Source organism: Oncorhynchus mykiss, chromosome 23 (genome assembly GCF_057628025.1).
Source record: "Oncorhynchus mykiss isolate SJ-2025 chromosome 23, ASM5762802v1, whole genome shotgun sequence".
NCBI lineage: Eukaryota > Metazoa > Chordata > Actinopteri > Salmoniformes > Salmonidae > Oncorhynchus > Oncorhynchus mykiss.
The window spans coordinates 2,069,914-2,090,682 of NC_143044.1; the positions used below are offsets into that span (position 1 = coordinate 2,069,914).

General features: G+C 45.1%; 1 protein-coding gene across 3 annotated transcripts in view; it reads left to right on the forward strand.

The window, feature by feature from the left end:
* Positions 1-13,728: 13,728 nt before the first annotated feature.
* wdfy4 (WDFY family member 4) overlaps positions 13,729-20,769 on the forward strand; it is a 168,148-nt gene continuing 161,107 nt past the window's right edge. Inside the window, exons 1-5 of one of the 3 annotated variants that reach the window (XM_036960203.2) lie at positions 13,729-14,135; positions 17,081-17,419; positions 18,411-18,522; positions 19,286-19,497; positions 20,334-20,462. In XM_036960203.2, the coding sequence (XP_036816098.2) occupies positions 14,121-14,135; positions 17,081-17,419; positions 18,411-18,522; positions 19,286-19,497; positions 20,334-20,462 (807 nt within the window). In that variant the 5' untranslated portion in view covers positions 13,729-14,120. Of the gene's footprint in view, positions 14,865-17,080; positions 17,420-18,410; positions 18,523-19,285; positions 19,498-20,333; positions 20,463-20,769 lie in introns of all 3 variants that reach the window. The other 2 variants (XM_036960204.2, XM_036960205.2) reach the window with 2 other exon arrangements.

Below are 20,769 nucleotides of genomic sequence, written 5' to 3' on the forward strand. Positions count from 1 at the left end.
GGGGCTGTTGCTGGGCAACACGTACTTTCAACTCCCTCCAAAGATTTTCTATGGGGTTGAGATCTGGAGACTGGCTAGGCCACTCCAGGACCTTGAAATGCTTCTTACGAAGCCACTCCTTCGTTGCCCGGGTGGTGTGTTTGGGATCATTGTCATTTTGAAAGACCCAGCCACGTTTCATCTTCAATGCCCTTGCTGATGGAAGGAGGTTTTCACTCAAAATCTCACGATACATGGCCCCATTCATTCTTTCCTTTACACGGATCAGTCATCCTGGTCCCTTTGCAGAAAAACCTAACCAAAGCATGATGTTTCCACCCCCATTATTGTCCACCATAATTTGCAAATAAATTCATAAAAAATCCTACAATGTGATTTTCTGGATTTTTTTCCTCATTTTGTCTGTCATAGTTGAAGTGTACCTATGATGAAAATTACAGGTCTCTCATCTTTTTAAGTGGGAGAACTTGCACAATTGGTGGCTGACTAAATACTTTTTTGCCCCACTGTAAATATATGGATGAGTGATGGCCGTGCAGCATAGGCAAGATGCAGTGGATGCTATAGAACCGTATATACATGTGAGATGAGTAATGTGGGATATGTAAACATTATTAAAGTGGTGTTATTTAAAGTGACTAGTGATACCTTTATTAAGTCGATTTATTAAAGTGGCCAGAGACTTAGTCTGTATGTTGGCAGCAGCCTCTCTATGTTAGTGATGGCTGTTTAACAGTCTGATGGCCTTGAGATAGAAGCTGTTTTTCAGTCTCTCGGTTCCAGCTTGATGCACCTGTACTGACCTCACCTTCTGGATGATGCTGGGGTGAACAGACAATGGCTCAGGTGGTTGTTGTCCTTGATGATCTTTTTGGCGTTCCTGTGACATCGGGTGCTGTAGGTGTCCTGGAGGGCAGGTAGTTTGCCCCCGGTGATGCGTTGTGCAGACCGCACTACGCTCTGGAGAGCCTTGCGGTTGAGGGCGGTGCAGTTGCCATACCAGGCAGTGATATAACCCGACAGGATGCTCTCGATTTTGCATCTGTAAATTGTTTTACAGTGTTTTAGGTGACAAGCCACATTTCTTCAGCCTCCTGAGGTTGAAGAGGCGCTGTTGCACCTTCTTCACCACGCTGTCTGTGTGGGTGGACCATTTCAGTTTGTCCGTGATGTGTACGCCGAGGAACTTAAAACTTTCCACCTTCTCCACTACTGTCCCGTCGATGTGGATGGGGGCTCCCTCTGCTGTTTCCTGAAGTCCACGATCATCTCCTTTGTTTTGTTGACATAAAGTGAGAGGTTATTTTTCTGACACCACACTCCCAGGGCCCTCACCTCCTCCCTGTAGGCCGTCTCGTCGTTGTTGGTAGTCATGCCTACCACTGTAGTGTCGTCTGCAAACTTGATGATTGAGTTGGAAGCGTGCATGGTCAAACAGTCATGGGTGAACAGGGAATACAGGAGAGGGCTGAGGACACACCCTTGTGGGGACCCAGTGTTGAGGATCAGCGGGGTGGAGATCAAATCAAATTTATACATAAAGCTCTTCTTACATCAGCTGATATCTCAAAGTGCTGTACAGAAACCCAGCCTAAAACCCCAAACAGAAAGCAATGCAGGTGTATAAGCACGGTGGCTAGGAAAATCTCCCTAGAAAGGCCAGAACCTAGGAAGAAACCTAGAGAGGATCCAGGCTATGAGGGGTGGCCAGTCATCTTCTGGCTGTGCCGGGTGGAGATTATAACAGAACATGGCCAAGATGTTCAAATGTTCATAGATGACCAAATAAGGGTCAAATAATAATAATCATAGTGGTTGTCGAGGGGCAACAGGTCAGCACCTCAGAAGTAAATGTCAGTTGGCTTTTCATAGCCGATCATTCAGAGTATGTCTACCACTCCTGCTGTCTCCAGAGAGTTGCAAAACAGCAGGTCTGGGACAAGTAGCACGTCCCGTGAACAGGTCAGGGTTCCATAGCCGCAGGCAAAACAGTTGAAACTGGTGCAGCAGCACGGCCAGGTGGACTGGGGACAGCAAGGAGTCATCAGTCCAGGTAGTCCTGAGGCATGGTCCTAGGGCTCAGCTCCTCCGAGAGAGAGAAAAAAAGAAATAATTGGAGAGAGCATACTTAAATTCACACAGGACACCGGATAAGACAGGAAAAATACTCCAGATATAACATACTGACCCTAGCCCCCGACACTTAAACTACAGCAGCATAAATCCTGGAGGCTGAGACAGGAGGGGTAGTGAGACACTGTGGCCCCATCCGACGATACCCCCGGACAGGGCCAAACAGGAAGGATATAACCCCACCCACTTTGCCAAAGCACAGCCCCCACACCACTAGAGGGATATCTTCAACTACCAAGTTACCATCCTGAGACAAGAAAGAGTATAGCCAACAAAGATCTCCACCACGGCACAACCCAAGGGGGGGACGCCAACCCACACAGGAAGATCACGTCAGTGACTCAACCCACTCAAGTGACGCACCCCTCCTAGGGACGGCATGGAAGAGCACCAGTAAGCCAGTGACTCAGCCCCTGTAATAGGGTTAGAGGTAGAGAATCCCTGTGGAGAGAGGGGAACCGTCCAGGCAGAGACAGCAAGGGTGGTTCGTTGCTCCAGTACCTTTCCGTTCACCTTCACACTCCTGGGCCAGACTACACTCAATCATAGGACCCACTGAAGAGATGAGTCTTCAATAAAGACTTAAAGGTTGAGACAGAGCTTGTGTCTCTCACATGGGCAGGCAGACCATTCTATACAAATTGAGCTCTATAAGAGAAAGCCCTGCCTCCAGCTGTTTGCTTAGAAATTCTAGGGACAGTAAGGAGGCCTGCGTCTTGTGACCGTAGCATACGTGTAGGTATGAATTGGCAGGACCAAATCGGAAAGATGGGTAGGAGCAAGCCCATGTAAAGCTTAGGTTAGCAGGAAAACCTTGAAATCAGCCCTTGCCTTAACCGGAAGCCAGTGTAGAGAGGCTAGCACTGGAGTAATATGATAAAACATTTAGGTTTTTGTCCAGATTCTAGCAGCAGTATTTAGCACTATCTGAAGTTTATTTAGTGCTTCATCCGGGTAGCCGGAAAGTAGAGCATTGCAGTAGTCTAACCTAGAAGTGACAAAAGCATGGATTAATTTTTCTGCATAATTTTTGGACAGAAAGTTTCTGATTTTTTCAATGTTATGTAGATGGAAAAAAGCTGTCCTTGAAACAGTCTTGATATGTTCATCAAAAGAGAGATCAGGGTCCAGAGTAACACCGAGGTCCTTCACAGTTTAATTTGAGATGACTGTACAACCATCAAGATTAATTGTCAGATTGAACAGAATATATCTTTGTTTCTTGGGGCCTAGAACAAGCATCTCTGTTTTGTCTGAGTTTAAAAGTAGAACATTTGCCCCCATCCACTTCCTTATGTATGGGCAACATGAGGGCAATTTTGGGGCTTGTACAACTGCGTGTCATCCACATAGCAGTGAAAGTTAACATTATGTTTCCGAATGACATCACCAAGAGGTAAAATATACAGTGAAAACAATAGTGGTCCTAAAACGGAACCTTGAGGAACACCAAAATGTACAGTTGATTTGTCAGAGGACAAACCATCCGCAGAGACAAACTAATATCTTTCCGACAGATAAGGTCTAAACCAGGCCAGAACTTGTCCGTGTGAGACAAATTTGGGTTTCCAATTTCTCCAAAAGAATGTGGTGATCGATGGTATCAAAAGCAGCACTAAGGTCTAGGAGCACGAGGACCGATGCAGAGCCTTGGTCTGACGCCATTAAAAGGTAATTTACCACCTTCACAAGTGCAGTCTTGGTGTTATGATGGGGTTTAAAACCAGAACGAAGCATTTCATATACATTGTTTGTCTTCAGGAAGGCAGTGAGTTGCTACACAACAGCTTTTTCAAGCAATTTTGAGAGGAATGAGTTATTCGATATAGGCCAATAGTTTTTTATATTTTCTGGGTCAAGGTTTGGCTTTTTCAAGAGAGGCTTTATTACTGCCACTTTTAGGGAGTTTGGTACACATCTGGTGTATAGAGAGCCGTTTATTATGTTCAACATAGGAGGACCAAGCACAGGAAGCAGCTCTTTCAGTAGTTTAGTTGGAATAGGGTCCAGTATGCAGCTTGAAGGTTTAGAGGCCATTATTATTTTCGTCATTGTGTCAAGAGATATAGTACTAAAACACTTGAGTGTCTCCCTTGATCCTAAGTCCTGTCAGAGTTGTGCAGACTCAGGACAACTGAGCTTTGGAAGAATAGGCAGATTTAAAGAGTCTGTAATTTGCTTTCTAATGATCATGATCTTTTTCTCAAAGAGGTTCATGAATTTATCACTGCTGAAGTGAAAGCCATCCTCTCTTGGGGAATGCTGCTTTTTAGTTAGCTTTGCGACATTATCAAAAATACATTTTGAATTGTTCTTATTTTCCTCAATTAAGTTGGAAAAATGGGATGATCGAGCAGCAGTGAGGACTCTTCGACACTGCACGGTACGGTCTTTCCAAGCGAGTCGGAAGACTTCCAGTTTGGTGTGGCGCCATTTACATTCCAATTTTCTGAAATCTTCCTTTAGAGCTCGGGTATGTTCTGAATACCAGGGAGCTGGTTTCTCATGACAAATGTTTTTTGTTTTTAGGGGTGCGACTGTATCTAGGGTATTGCACAAGGTTATATTGAGTTAACTGATGTTTATACTCTGACATCCGTGGGTAGGCAGAGGGAGTCTGGAAGGGCATCTGGAAATCTTTGTGTTGTCTGAGAATTTATAGCACGACTTTTGATGATCCTTGGTTGGGGTCAGAGCAGATTATTTGTTGCGATTGCAAACGTAATAAAATGGTGGTCCGATAGTCCAGGATTATGAGGAAAAACATTAAAATCCACAACATTTATTCCACGGGACAAAACTAGGTCCAGAGTATGACTGTGGCAGTGAGTAGGTCCGGAGACATGTTGGACAAAACCCACTGAGTCGATGATGGCTCCGAAAGCCTTTTGGAGTGGGTCTGTGGACTTTTCCATGTTAATATTAAAGTCACCAAAAATTAGAATATTATCTGCCATGACTATATGGTCAGATAGAAACTCAGTGAGGAACGCTGTATATGGCCCAGGAGGCCTGTAAACAGTAGCTATAAAAAGTAATTGAGGAGGCTGCGTAGATTTCATGACTAGAAGCTCAAAAGACGAAAACATTTGTATTTTTTTGTAAATCCTTTGCGGGATGTGTGGGGGATATGGTCACTAGTGTAACCAGAAGGTGAGGCCTCATTTAACACAGTAAATTCATCAGGCTTAAGCCATGTTTCAGTCAGGCCAATCACATCAAGATTATGATCAGTGATTAGTTCATTGACTATAACTGCTTTGAAAGTGAGGGATCTAACATTAAGTAGCCCTATTTTGAGATGTGAGGTATCACACTCTCTTTCAATAATGGCAGGAATGGAGGAGGTCTTTATTCTAGTGAGATTGCTAAGGAGAACACCACCATATTTAGTTTTGCCCAACCTAGGTCGAGGCACAGACACGGTCTCAATGGGGATAGCTGAGCTGACTACACTGACTGTGCTAGTAGCAGCTTCCACTAAGCTGGCAGGCTGGCTAAGAGCCTGCTGCCTGGCCTGCACGCTATCTCATTGTGGAGCTGGTGGAGTTAAAGCCCTGTCTATGTTTGTCGATAAGATGAGAGCACCCCTCCAGCTAGGATGGAGTCCGTCACTCCTCAACAGGAGGGTGAGTTCCAGAATGAGGGCCAATTATCTACAAATGCTATCTTTTGGGAGTGGCAGAAAACAATGCATGAAGAAACCGGGTGGCTGTACCGACTCTGACAACATATCCCGAGTGAGTCATGTTTCCTTGAAACAGAGTATGTTACAATCTCTGATGTCTCCCATCTTGTTATCTAGAGATTGGACATCGGTGAGTAATATGCTCGGGAGCAGTGGATGATGTGCTCGCCTTCAGAGTCTGACCAGTAGGCCGCTCCGTCTGCCTCTCTTGCGGCGACTGCGTTGTTTTGGGTCAGCCTCTGGGATAAGATCCCATGTCCAGGGTGGAGGTCCGAACAAAGGATCCGCTTCTGGAAAGACGTATTCCTGGTCGCAATGTTGGTATGTTGACATCGCTTTTATATCCAATAGTTCTTCCCGGCTGTATGTAATAACACTTGAGTTTTTCTGGGATAACAATGTAAGAAATAATACATAAAAAAAAAATAATAACTACATAGTTTCCTAAGGACTTGAATTGCTTTATTACGGACTGAATACTTCTCAGTTGTCCAGGTGGCTTGTCTCAGATGAACCCGCAGGTGAAGAAGCCGGATGTGGAGGTCCTGGGTGTGAGTGGTTACACGTGGTCTGCGGTTGTGAGGTCTGTTGGACGTACTGCCAAATTCTCTTAAATGATGTTGGAGGCAGCTTATGGTAGAGAAATTAACATTACATTCTCTGGCATCAGCTCTGTTGGACATTCCTGCAAACAGCATGCCGATTGCACGATCCCTCAAAACTTGTGTGACAAAACTGCACATTTTGGAGTGGTATTTTATTGTCCCCAGCACAAGTTGCATCTGTGTAATGATCATGCTGTTTAATCAGCTTCTGGATTATCTTGGCAAAGGAGAAATGCTCACTAACAAGGATGCAAAGAAATGTAGAGAAATTAGGTTTTGTGCGTATGGAACATTTCCGGGTCTTTTTACCCATCATGAAACATGGGACCAACACTTAACATGTTGCATTTAATATTTTTGGTCAGTATAGTTTACACACCACATGATGGTGCTATCTACAAGGACTAGTGGCAGGCTTCTCCATACACACAGCACTAGTATTACAATGTATAGCAATTATGTGAGAATAAAAGAGCGACTGACCCTAAAAAAACAACTAATCCCTTTGAAAATGGCCAATATGGCATCGGTATGAGTCAGAAAAATGTATTATAGTGTCAAAATTGACTACAATGTGTAAATAGGATAATATTGGTCCTAATGTCAGTCTCGTCTAAAACTGAGTTTGGAACCTGAGTCTGTCACAACGAGTAAATGAAGGTTGGGTTTGGATTACAATAATAACAACAATTCATGCCCTCCTTTGCCAAGTTCCATGTGCAAATCGCCCCTCCACCCACAGCTTCCCTCGCTCCGGTTCGACAATGAAGAGGTGGATTTGGCACATGCCCACTTGTTTTAAAACAATACTTAGATTCTTTCCAAACAAGGGATGGACGTTTTAACTTTTTTGACTGTTTGAGTACTAGAGTACTCAACAACAAAAATATATACATAAAAAATGTGCGCATTTATCTATATGTCAACAGTGAGCCACAATGCCTAATTTATCATAACCATTACAGATAGTGAATCCTAATTGCTAAATTGCCTCTTACTGTACATTGTGCTCGAGTCCATACTGTCAAAAACAAGTTTAATTTAAGAAGACCACAAGTGGGGCTCTTATTGCTCAATCTAATTCGTGCTCATAGGTCTAACAGACACATGTTTAAACTTGCAAACTTTTGATAGGCTTTAACAGCTGCATATTATCAAGATATCGGCGGCAGGGTAGCCTAGTGGTTAGAGCGTTGGACTAGTAACCGGAAGGTTGTGAGTTCAAACCCCCGAGCTGACAAGGTACAAATCTGTCGTTCTGCCCCTGAACAGGCAGTTAACCCACTGTTCCCAGGCCGTCATTGAAAATAAGAATTTGTTCTTAACTGACTTGCCTGGTTAAATAAAGGTAAAATTAAAAAAAAAAAAAAAAAAAAAAAATATCAAAGTGTCACTAACCAAAAAGTTAACAATAGGCCTATACCTCATGTCTTGAAAAGGCCTATAGCAGTATTCAGGAAGATTAAGGAGTATTGAATTAATTGTAATGACTGCAAATCTGACAGACTTTCGTTTTTATTTAAAGATATAGCCTAATTTTATTATTATCTATAGTAGAAGACAATGGGTTAGAAGAGGCCTACATAACCAACCCAAAAAGAAAAAGATTTCTAGCTTTCTAGTTAGCTTACCTACAGTATGTAATATTGAATTAAGCTCAGAACCACTTGTGTTTCAAACATGGTCCTGTTTTATCAATTGCTGTGCTGATCAATGGATAGTTTATTACCTCTGTCCAAATAATATGTAGCTTAGATATATTTGTACAATAATACACATTTACAATAGGCCTATGTCTAAAAATACACACAGCCAAATTATATAGATACAGTGCCTTCGGAAAGTATTCAGACCTCTTGACTTTTTCCACATTTTGTTAGGTTACAGCCTTATTCTAAAATTAATTAAGTACATTTTTTTCAACATCAATCTACACACAATACCCACATAATGTTTTGAACCATTTTTTAAACATTTTTTCTAATTTAGATATATTTTTTAATGGAAGTATTTAATTTACAGGTATAGGTATTCAGACCCTTTACTCAGTACTTTGCTGAAGCACCTTTGGCAGCGATTACAGCTTCGATACTCCTTGGGTATGACTCTACAATCATGGCATACCTGTATTTGGAGAGTTTCTCCCATTATTTCCTGCATATCCTTTTAATCACTGTCAGGTTGGATAGGGAGCATTGCTGCACAGCTATTTTCAGGTCTTTCCAGAGATGTTCAATTAGGTTTAATTCCAGGCTCTTGCTGGGCCACTCAAGAACATTCAGAGACTTGTCCTGAAGCCACTCCTGCGTTGTCTTGGCTGTGTGCTTAGGGTGGTTGTCCTGTTGGAAGGTGAACCTTCACCCCAGTCTAAGATCCTGAGAGCTCTGGAGCAGGTTTTCATCAAGGATCTCTCTGTACTTTGCTCCATTCATCTTTGCCTCGATCCTGACCAGCCTCCAAGTCCCTGCCGCTGAAAAACATCCCCACAGCATGATGCTGCCACCACCATGCTTCACCGTAGGGATGGTGCCAGGTTTCCTCCAGACATGGTGCTTGGCATTTCGGCCAAAGTGTTCAATCTTGGTTTCATCAGACCACTCTCATGGTCTGAGAGTCCTTTAGGTGCCATTTGGCAAACTCCAAGCAGGCTGTCATGTGCCTTTTACTGAGGAGTGGCTTCCATCTGGCCACTTTACCATAAAGGCCTATTGGTAGAGTGCTGTAGAGATGTTTTATTTTACCTTTATTTAACTAGCTAAGTCAGTTAATGATCTAGAAACAGTGGGCTAACTGCCATTTTCAGGGGCTGAACGACAGATTTTTACCTTGTCAGCTTGGGGATTCGATCTTTCAATCTCTCAGTTACTAGTCCAACGCTCTAAACACGAGGCTACCTAGGTTCTCCCATCTCCACAGAAGAACTCTAGAGCTGTGTCAGAGTGTTCATCGGGTTCTTGGTCACCTCCCTGACCAAGGCCCTTCTCCCCCGATTGCTCAGTTTGGACGGCCGGCAGCTCTAGGAAGAGTGTTGGGGGTTCCAAACTTTTCCAAGGTCCAAGGTTGCCATGCCATGCTTATTTCCCTGTTGATGGGGCAGGTGTTGGAATGGGCTTTGGCCATTTGGGAGAGAGGAAAGGAGAAGCTGGATTCCTATGCAAGGTTTATGGCTTTGTTCAGAGCAGTCTTCAATAATCCACCAGGGGACAGGGGTGAGCCCGTACTCCAACTATGGCCGTAGGACCAGACAGTTTACCAGGATCTCCGGAAGTTTTTATCCAAGACCAGCACCACCTGTCTCCCTCTTCATCGCCCCTGAGACTGTGCCATCGACCTGCTAACAAACTCTGCGTCTCCGCACAGCTGCATCTACCCCCTGTCGCTGAAACCAAGCCTCTGAAGAAGAACATCCAGAAGGCTCTCCTACAGGGTTTAATTCGCCCATCCGCCTCCCCTGCGATGGCTGGTTTGTTCTTCGTGGTGTTCGTCCGTGTATAGACTACAATGCCATCACCACCAAGTACCGCTACTTCCTCCCGGCCGCCATTGAACAGCTCCGCGGTACCTAGTTTTTTTTACCAAAATGGACCTGTGGAGTGCCTACAATTTGATCCACACCCGGGAGGGGGATGAATGGAAGACGGCCTTCAGCACGGTGTCTGGGCAATATGAGTACTTGGTGATGTCTTATGGTTTAGCCAATGCTTCATCGGTGTTCCTTGCATTCGTGAACAAGGTGTTTTGGGACATGCTTGGGTGCCAAGTGGTCATGTATATCGACTATATCCTGATCTACTTGGCCACCTTGGAGGAGCACATCGCCCACGTCCGGGTAGTATCCTGGAGAACCATCTGTACATTTATTTTTAATTTTTTTATTTTACCTTTATTTAACTAGGCAAGTCGGTTAAGAACAAATTCTTATTTTCAATGACGGCCTAGGAACAGTGGGTTCAGGGGCAGATCGACAGATTTGTACCTTGTCAGCTCGGGGGTTTGAACTTGCAACCTTCCAGTTACTAGTCCAACGCTCTAACCACTAGGCTACCCTGCCGCCCCATCGGAGAAGCGGAGAAGTGAAAGCGAAGAAGTGCCAGTTCCATCAGGTCGCTGTCTCCTTCTTGGGATATCAGATCAGCCCACAGTGAGTAGTTATGGAGGAAAGGAAGGTAGATGCGATCAGGTCATGGCCAGTCCCAACCACCATAAAGCGTTTGCCAACTTTTACCGCCACTTCATCAGGAACTTCAGCTCCATCACCTCTCCTCTCAACTCTCTCCTCAAAGGAAGTTGGCATGGAATCCTGCAGCTGATGAGGCCTTCTGCCTGCTGAAGGGGCATTTCAGCTCCACCCGTTGCTGAAACATCCAGACCCTACACGGCCCTACGTGGTGGAGATGGACACCTCAGAAGTGGGCGTGGGGGCCGTCCTATCACAATGCCAAGGTAATCCACAAAGACTGTATCCATGTGCAGACTATTCTAAAAAACTAGAGAGGTACTATGACGTCAGTGATCGGGAACACCTGGTGGTGAAGTTGGCACTAGAGGATTGGAGACACTGGCTGGAGGGCGCCACGGACCCGTTTCTCATCCTCACCAACCATTGGATCTTGGAGTACATACGGACAGCGAGACGGTTGAACTCGCGCCAGACAAGGTGGGCCCTTTTCTTTACTAGATTCAACTTCCCCTTGGCATTCTGCCCAGGTTCAAAGTACATCAAAGCCGATGCCATGTCCCAACGTCACGATTCAGGAGAGGTTCTTGTCCTGAGTGGTCCCATCATATCGCCCTCCCGAATCATTGCCCCCATGCTCTGGGACATAGACGTGGACATCTGCCAGGTTGTGGAGAGGGAACTGCCACCGGCTACCTCTCCTCCGGAGCTCACCTACATTCCCACAGAGGTAAGGGATCGGCTTTTGACCTGGGTGCATACATCCCTTGCCACTGGACACCCAGGCATCACCTGCACCACTCAATCCATCTCCATTAAGTACTGGTTGCCCACCTTGGCACAGTACGCCTCCTACAATGTCAACTCCTGCTCCGTATGTGCCCAAACCTGGTTTCCCTGGAACGCACCAGCAGGGAAACTCCTTCCCCTCCCTGTGCCTCAGCAGACTTGGATCCATCTGTTGATACATTTTGTCACTGATCTTCCCCTGTTTGATGGTTTCATCACTGTTATTGATGTGGACAGATTCTTCAAATGCTGTCGTTATATCCCTCTCTTTGGTCTCCCTACTGCCCCTCCAGGTCGCTGAGGCACTGTTTCAGTAGGTCTTCCCACACTATGGCCTTCCCGAGGATCTCGTCTTCGACTGTGATCCCCAATTCACGTCATGTGTATGGAGAGCCTTGATGGGGGTCATGGTCATCCTCATATATCAGTACAGGCCTCAGTCCAATGGGCTGGTGTAGTGGACCAACCAGGAGCTGGGGAGGTTGCTGAAGAGTCACTGTCACGACCGTCAGAGGGAGTGGGCCCAATTTCTTCCCTGGGCGGAAAACGCCCAGAACTCACTTCGTCACTCCTCCACCTCGTTGTCTCCCTCCCAGTGCGTGTTGGGGTACTAGCCGGCCCTGGCTCCGTGGACCCAGTGGCAGACCGAAGCCCCTGCGGTGGATGAGTGGTGCCGGTGTGCAGGAGAGGTTTGGGAAGCTGCCCACTTGAGGCTCCAATGCACCATCCGGTGCAAGAAGGAGCGGGCGGACCGCCACCGCAGTGAGGCACCAGTTTAACATTTTGGTGATCACATCTGGCTCTCCACCAGGAACCTCCTGCTCTGCCTGCCCTGCAGAAGCTGAGTCCCCAGTTTGTGGGGCCATTCAAAGTCCTCTTGAGGGTCAATTACCGATTAGAGCTTCCCAAAGACTATCGGATCTCACAATTTTTTCACGTTTCCCTCCTCAGGCCGGTGGTTCCTGGTCCCCTTGTTGATGCCGTCCCCCACATCATCCACTTCCACTGGGCATCGAGTGTAGTCCTGCCTATGCTGTCAGGTCCCTTCTGAACTCCAAACATAGTGGGGTCGGCTCCAGTACCTGGTGGACTGGGAGGTTCATGGTCCAGAAAATCTAGATCCCAACATAATCCGAGACTTCCACCTTTGCCGTCCTTTGCCGTCCGGACCAGCCAGCTCCTCGTCCTTCTGTGCCGTCCTCCTGGTCAGCGTGGTCCTGCGGCTTGTGCCGCGCATCCACTCCCGCGCCTCCTGTCACGTCCACTTCCTCTCCGGCGCTCTACGTCGCCGGTCTACTAACCACTGGTCCTCGCACCCCATCCATTATGCACACCTGTGCCTCATTAGGTACACCTGGACTTCATCACCTTCGTGATTACTTCCCCTTTACATAGCACTCTGTTGTTATCACCCACCAGGCAATATTGTTTATGTTTTCATGTTTAGACGCTTTCTTGTTTTGTATCATTCAATGTTCTTCATAATTAAACTCACTAATTGCTCTTGCTTTCTGACTCCCTGCATCTACGTTACACTGACAGATTTTCAATCTGTGTGATCTCAAACAGCCTACTGTCACTCACAGATTCACAGACTAGCGGCAAATAAACTTGAACAAAGCAGAATCAGGAAATGAATGCCCACTGTCCATTGCTATTCATTGCAGATCCCGCCTTCATTCTGCTTTGATCAACCTTTTTTTGCCTCGGTGTGGGAATCTAGTCTGGCGATAGGCTACTTTGTTTTATAGAGGAGCCGGTACGCAATTCACCCCCAAAATTTGAAGTGCTAGTATTGCGCTCTGGACAGCTCCGGCCGAAGTCAAGCACTGACCATTACACTATGAATCTTGATTTTAACACCTTGACTTCGACAGACTATTTAAATGTCTGGAAGCGTTAGTTCCAAAACTACTTTGTTCATTCACTCAATAGTGATTGCATGTTTATTAATCTTGTTTGGATATAATATAATAGTGTAAAACAATTGATTTATTACAAACATACTAATTTCATCAAGAAGTTAAAAATGTTGCAAGCATTTTATTCGATTTTGACTGATCTCATAGCATTTAGTATTATTCTGTACGTAAATCCGAGACACTCCATTTAGTATGATATGTTACGCAATTATCACAACACAGGTTGTAATATGGCTTTTTTTCTGGCTTGGCTTCTCCGGTGCTTTTATGCACACATCGCTACTGGTAGGGAAGTGCTAATCATAGAAAAACATATTTTGTTGATGTTTGGCAACATGTTTGTCCTGTATTCATTAGTCCTCATCACCACAAGTAACATGACAGGTCTATAAAAAGCCAAACAGGTCTCTTTTGCAGTCAAAATGTGGAGTGGCGAGAGCTGGGAGGGTTCCGCCATAGTTGCCAGAACAACAGGGTTCTTCACTTCTGCTTTTCGGCTCGTAGGAAATGAAGCACATGACCTGGCCCTGCTGATGTAAGACGGAGCAAAGTTCAGATCAGACCACTCTTGCTCTCTCTCTGCAGATTACTGAAGGGACTGCTGTAGAGGAGGAGACACAGATTAGTGAGAGGTTTGAGGACTCACACATACACACACTGTACTGAAGGGCTAGAGTAGTCATGTCCCTAATGGTCAAAGCCTGCATGCCCTGACATGGGAACAGAGAGAGGGAAAGGGAAAGAGAGAGAGAACCCTTGTTTGGATTTAACAACTCCGATCCCCCTGGCTGTCAGTGGACTCATAGATGACTCTCACACAGGTAGGTACAGTTACAATATATACTATGGGCCTGCTCTGAGACTAGACTTGTCAGGCTGTCTTTGTGCCAGGATTAGATTTTATTACAGTGAGGTTGTATTATAGCAAAGTTTTTTTTTGTGTGTGTTTGGGAGAACAGGTTTATGTTCTCGTGAACAGACATATTGCTCCTCCACTCAATACTGCTTTGCTGTACTGGAACGAACCAGTTCTGTCATGGTATGAGGAAGAGCTTAGCAAAGGGAAAGAGAGAGAGAGGGCTAGAGAGAAAGAACAGCGCTTGGTCCCCTTACATGATTTTCACAGATCAACTTCATGTGAAGCTCATTCTCATTACTCAGTTATGTTTAAATCTGTTTCTGTGTGTACCAATGTAGCAGGGATAATGGGCAGCACAAAAGGCCCTGTGTGAATGTGTGTGTGTTCGCTTGATCACCGTAGTTCCTAAACACATCACCCCCCCCCCCTCCCCCACACACACACACACACAAACACACGGGACAACCAGCATGAGCAAACAGAAGCAGATTTCCTTCCCTGCAGCAAGCCCAGTGTTACATCACAAGACAACAATTACATCTTAATGTGACTGTGAACAGCTGATAGGGAGAGCGTGTGCGTGTGTTCCCTCACCGCTGCGTGGGAGACTAGTACGAGATGTAGAAGGATTAGTCAGTGATGTCATAAATCTCAACATTCTTCAGAAATTAAAGTGCCGGTGATCCAAAAGGTGAGCTAATCTCTTAATGAATTGAACCAAATGATTTGAACAGTTAGCTGTCTCCCAGATGTACGTTTGTGTTGCATTTCATTCTAACCCCTTACCGTTCATATCTCTTTATAGTGCACTTTCAAATCACACCCTCAAGGAGCTCATTAGGCACACTTAGTTCCTCTGGTGTGTTCCAGTTCGTCTTTATTGTGAGTCACATGGTGATTATCTCAGAAAAAGAAAATTGAGAAAACTCAGAGGTCTGTGTTTATTGTAGGAACCAGGGTTGTGAAATTCCAGAAACATATCTCCCTCCATGATTCCCTTCATGCTTATTTGCTCCTGATTCTGGGAATCCTCCAACCTGTTTTTCTGACAAACATGGGAAAGTTTCTATAATTTTGCAACACTAGTTGGGACCTATAGGTGTTGTCATGCTCACCCTGATAGACGGGGTCTATCAGTAGTCTAGCTTTCTCTCTTTATTTCCCTAGGCGAGCTGTTTATAGAGGGACTGAAGACAATAGGAGAAGTGTAGTCTGATTTTAAGTGTGCTTCTATGTCACTGCCATTCTGCAAACCGATGTGTCCAACACTGATTATAATCTATTCATTAATCAAATCAAATGTATTTATATAGCCCTTCGTACATCAGCTGATATCAGCCTAAAACCCCAAACCCAAGCCTAAAACCCCAAACAGCAAGCAATGCAGGTGTAGAAGCACGGTGGCTAGGAAAAACTCCCTAGAAAGTCCAAAACTTAGGAAGAAACCTAGAGAGGAACCAGGCTATGTGGGGTGGCCAGTCCTCTTCTGGCTGTGCCAGGTGGAGATTATAACAGAACATGGCCAAGATGTTCAAAGGTTCATAAATGACCAGCATGGTCAAATAATAATTTTCACAGGCTGAACAGTTGAAACTGGAGCATCAGCACGGCCAGGTGGACTGGGGAAAGCAAGGAGTCATCATGCCAGGTAGTCCTGAGGCATGGTCCTGGGCTCAGGTCCTCTGAGAAAGAAAGAGAGAATTAGAGAGAGCATACTTAAATTCACACAGGACACCAGATAAGACAGGAGAAGTACTCCAGATATAACAAATTGACCCTAGCCCCCTGACATATAAACTACTGCAGCATAAATACTGGATGCTGAGACAGGAGGGGTCAGGAGACACTGTGGCCCCATCCGATGATACCCCCGGACAGGGCCAAACAGGAAGGATATAACACCACCCACTTTGCCAAAGCACAGCCCCCACACCACTAGAGGGATATCTTCAACCACCAACTTACCATCCTGAGACAAGGCTGAGTATAGCCCACAAAGAACTCCGCCAGGGCACAACCCAAGGGGGGGCGCCAAACCAGACAGGAAGATCACGTCAGTGACTCAACCCACTCAAGTGACGCACCCCTCCTAGGGACGGCATGAAAGAGCACCAGTAAGCCAGTGACTCAGCCCCTGTAATAGGGTTAGAGGCAGAGAATCCCAGTGGAAAGAGGGGAACCGGCCAGGCAGAGACGGCAAGGGCGGTTCGTTGCTCCAGAGCCTTTCCGTTCACCTTCACACTCCTGGGCCAGACTACACTCAATCATATGACCCACTGAAGAGATGAGTCTTCAGTAAAGACTTAAAGGTTGAGACCGAGTTTGAGACTCTCACATGGGTAGGCAGACCATTCCATAAAAATTGAGCTCTATAGGAGAAAGCCCTGCCTCCAGCTGTTTGCTTAGAAATTCTAGGGACAATTAGGAGGTCTGCGTCTTGTTATCGTAGCTTACGTGTAGGTATGTACGGCAGGACCAAATCAGAGAGATAGGTAGGTGCAAGCCCATGTAATGCTTTGTAGGTTAGCAGTAAAACCTTGAAATCAGCCCTTGCTTTAACAGGAAGCCAGTGTAGGGAGGCTAGCACTGGAGTAATATGATACAATTTTGGGGTTCTAGTCAGGATTCTAGCAGCCGTATTTAGCACTAACTGAAGTTTATTTATTGCTTTATCCGGGTAGCCGGAAAGTAGAGCATTGCAGTAGTCTAACCTAGAAGTAACAAAATCATGGATAAATTACCAACCGGGAATTCTGGAAAAACTGGGGATTTAGGGAATATTCTGGAATTTTGCAAACTTAGGTCGACTATCCCAAACACTCTGAACCACCCCCCCCACCTGATCCTCTTTCCATCTCTCTCTTTCTCTATTTCACTCTCTGTCTCTCCTCTCTGTTTGTCTGTCAGGAGCAGATGGCTGACGTGGAGAGGATCAACAAGGAGACAGGAGAGCTGAGCGCCTCAGGGGAGCTAGCTGCCCCCCTGGATCTGAAGGAGGGAGGGGGGGGGTTGAGAGGTGGAGGACCCCAGACCCATCCCCTACTGGTCCTCCGAGAGATGCTCCAACAGATGGAGACACACACACACAAGGATAGTATGAACACCTCTGGCCAGAAACACACACACCTCTCCCCTGACCACACACATACCAAAAAGGAAACCATGGACCAGAGCGAGATAGACACACCCCTCCCCCTCGACCAAAAAGAGGAACACTTGCGCCAAGTCCTGCCTCTCTACATACAGGTACAGTACTGTGGTGTCTCTGGTCCCATATGTGTTTGTGCAATCTTGCCAACTTCTGTGGTTATTGTCATGCCAAACAGCCACAGGAGTTGGCTATATGTCACAAACAGATGTGGGAGCAGGCTAGGTATCCCCTTGCTATCTTTCTCTCTAACTATAGGAAATGGCCATTATCAGATCATGTTGGTTGACTCTAATGATAAAGTCACTTCTTTACTATAACCCAATCAGAGACCCTTTGACTATGCTTATAGACAAACTGATAGGATTTATCCTACGATTTCCTCCCATAATAGCAAGTTAATGACAATGACAATCATCATGGAAAGTACTGTCCTTTGGCTGAATTCCAGCACTGATCTGTGTGCCCATTGAGCATGCTGCTGTGTGCGCGCGAGCGAGTGTGTGCGCGCGAGCGAGTGTGTGCGCACGTGTGTGCGCGCGTGCCCATTGATCTGGTCAGAACCATGGTGATAACCATAGCCACAGGCGTAAGCAGTCTCTGAGTCTTTCCCTTGAACTAAAGGAGGGAGTTTTCATGTGTGACTGGTATGCAAACACAGGCTCCATGATCTGCGCAATGGGATTTCACCAGTATATAGGGGCCCATTCAAACGCATCACCCATATCCATATCTTCTTACAGGTTTCAATGCAGACACTATACATCTGGTGTATTTGTGTAGTTGGTATTGTATGTCTGGTATTTGTGTAGTAGTTATTTGGTGTATCTGATTCTGCAGTGTATAAAAAGAGAAACGAAACCTGCATCTGTGCTTCTGCTAAATACTAATTCATTGCATCCACTATTCCAGTATGCCTTGGCTCAGGTTTTTATCTGTATCAATACATTTACTGCCGTAAGACTATTCCCTGTAAAGTAAACTAGCAACACTCAATGCTAGCTAAACCTAACTACAGTAACCATCTCTCCCTCCCTCTCTCTCTCTCTCTCTCTCTCCCTTCTCTCTCTCCCTCTCTTTCTACTGTAGGTATGTGAAAGTGGTGGTGGGACAGAGGAGCTGGATCTGAGGAGTCTAGCTGCTCTGACTGCAGACACTGTGGTCTCCAACATCCATGCCATACTGGCAGAAAAACCTGCAGGTATTTTATGGTCATCATGCCTTTATTATGGTTATGGCATGACTTCCCTCTGTGTTCTGCTCAGTCATATTTCTCTGATAAACTTTACTGGGTTACTGCAGGTTATTAGAAGGAAGTGTGTGTGAGCGTGACTGTTTGTGTGTGAGCATGCTTGCATGTTAGTACTACCTGACTTCTTTAGAGAAGTGGATACTTCTGTTTTTAATTCTAAACTATGTTTTCATGTTGTGTCATGTTTCTCTGTTGTGTGTTTCTCTGCTGTACCAGAACCTCTATACAGATAACATAGTGTCTTGAAGTTATTGGTTTAATAGTTTAGTGTTTACATACCAGCACAGTACAGTAAATGTACTAGAGCAACTCTTTAGAAAGTCAACAATACAGTGTGGTTTAAAAACTCAGTCAAACTGAATAACAAAACTGAAATATACCTCATGCAGACCTTGGTGTTTGAGACTAGAAAGTGAAAGTAGTTTCAGTGGATGGTAAAAATACTATTATTATTTTTAACCTCTGCGTTAGAACAGGCTCTCTGAGAACTCTGTTAGGTTTCTTTTCCTATCCACTAGGCACTTCAAGTAGATCTGAAAGGAATGGCTACATACAGTGTAAGAAATATGGTAGTAGCTTCTCCACCTTGCCCTTTGATAAGCTTCAGTGTCTAAGGTCAGGTGTTAAGGGGTTGTTCCTGGACAGATTTGTATGTGTTTCTACGCCTTGGGTGTATCTGTGATTCTAACCCTTGTTGTGTCTCCTCTCCTAGAGGAGGCTCGCTACGAGGTGCAGCAGTTCTTCCAGAGAAGAGACGAGACGGACAACACAGACGATATAGACAACAGTGAGATAGACAGCAGGGAGACAGACAGGACAGAGGAGACAGACAGGGGAGAGTCACACAGCCAGACAACACAGACAGACAATGCAGGATGGCTTCTGTTGAAGACTCTGTCTTTCCTGACTGCTACAAACTCTACTGTGAGTGAAGTTAAACATGTTTGAATCTAAAGCATGGCTACCCTGATCCTTTAACAGACTGACTGTGGTTTACCACATTATAGTTTAACCTGTGTACTGTAGCCTGAAGTCCCAGGTAACTGAAAGTGAAACAACTGGAAACTCCCAGTGTTGTTTAGTTAAATGATGATTCAGTGTGTGTTAATAAATCAGAATTGTTCCAGTGCATATGTCTTGGCAAGCCCCTCACAGACAGACATCTCCTTGGTGGCATACAGTGCCTTGCGAAAGTATTCGGCCCCCTTGAACTTTGCGACCTTTTGCCACATTTCAGGCTTCAAACATAAAGATATAAAACTGTATTTTTTGTGAAGAATCAACAACAAGTGGGACACAATCATGAAGTGGAACGACATTTATTGGATATTTCAAACTTTTTTAACAAATCAAAAACTGAAAAATTGGGCGTGCAAAATTATTCAGCCCCCTTAAGTTAATACTTTGTAGCGCCACCTTTTGCTGCGATTACAGCTGTAAGTCGCTTGGGGTATGTCTCTATCAGTTTTGCACATCGAGAGACTGAAATTTTTTCCCATTCCTTCTTGCAAAACAGCTCGAGCTCAGTGAGGTTGGATGGAGAGCATTTGTGAACAGCAGTTTTCAGTTCTTTCCACAGATTATCGATTGGATTCAGGTCTGGACTTTGCTAAGAGTTCCTTCTTTTTTATTTTATGTGTGTTTTTTCTCTCTTTAGGAATTGCTCTATTCAATAAAGCCAGGTTATATTGTGTTCTCTTTCTCTGGGAGGTGATTTGGTCAGTAAAGTCAAATTGTTGTGTGTTCTTCACTATTTTTAGGAATTGATGTCTGTAGTAAAGCCAGGTCTGCCGGCGGCCCTGGTGAAGTGTCTCTACCTGCTAGTGTGTCTACCGTCCCGGAAGGAGAGAGCAGCAGTAGAGGAGACCTTTCAAGAACTGCTCATACAGGTGAGTTCTCTAGTCTATTTCAGCGGTATCCTCAAGGTTGGAGAGGCTGGCCAGTAAGAGCATGGTTGTCTGTTCGAATCCCAGTGCTGATAGAGAATATCAGTCCATAGTGAACAGTGCTGGCAATAGAATCTCAGGTGGTCCATTGTAGCTCAGTTATGGCACTTTGGCGCTTACAATAGTGGGTTTGGTTCCCGGGTCCAAACATATGTAAAAAAAAAAGGAATGCATACATTACTAAGTTGCTTTGTATAAAAGCGTCTGCTAAATTATGTATATTATTATTAATATACAGTGTGCTACCTAC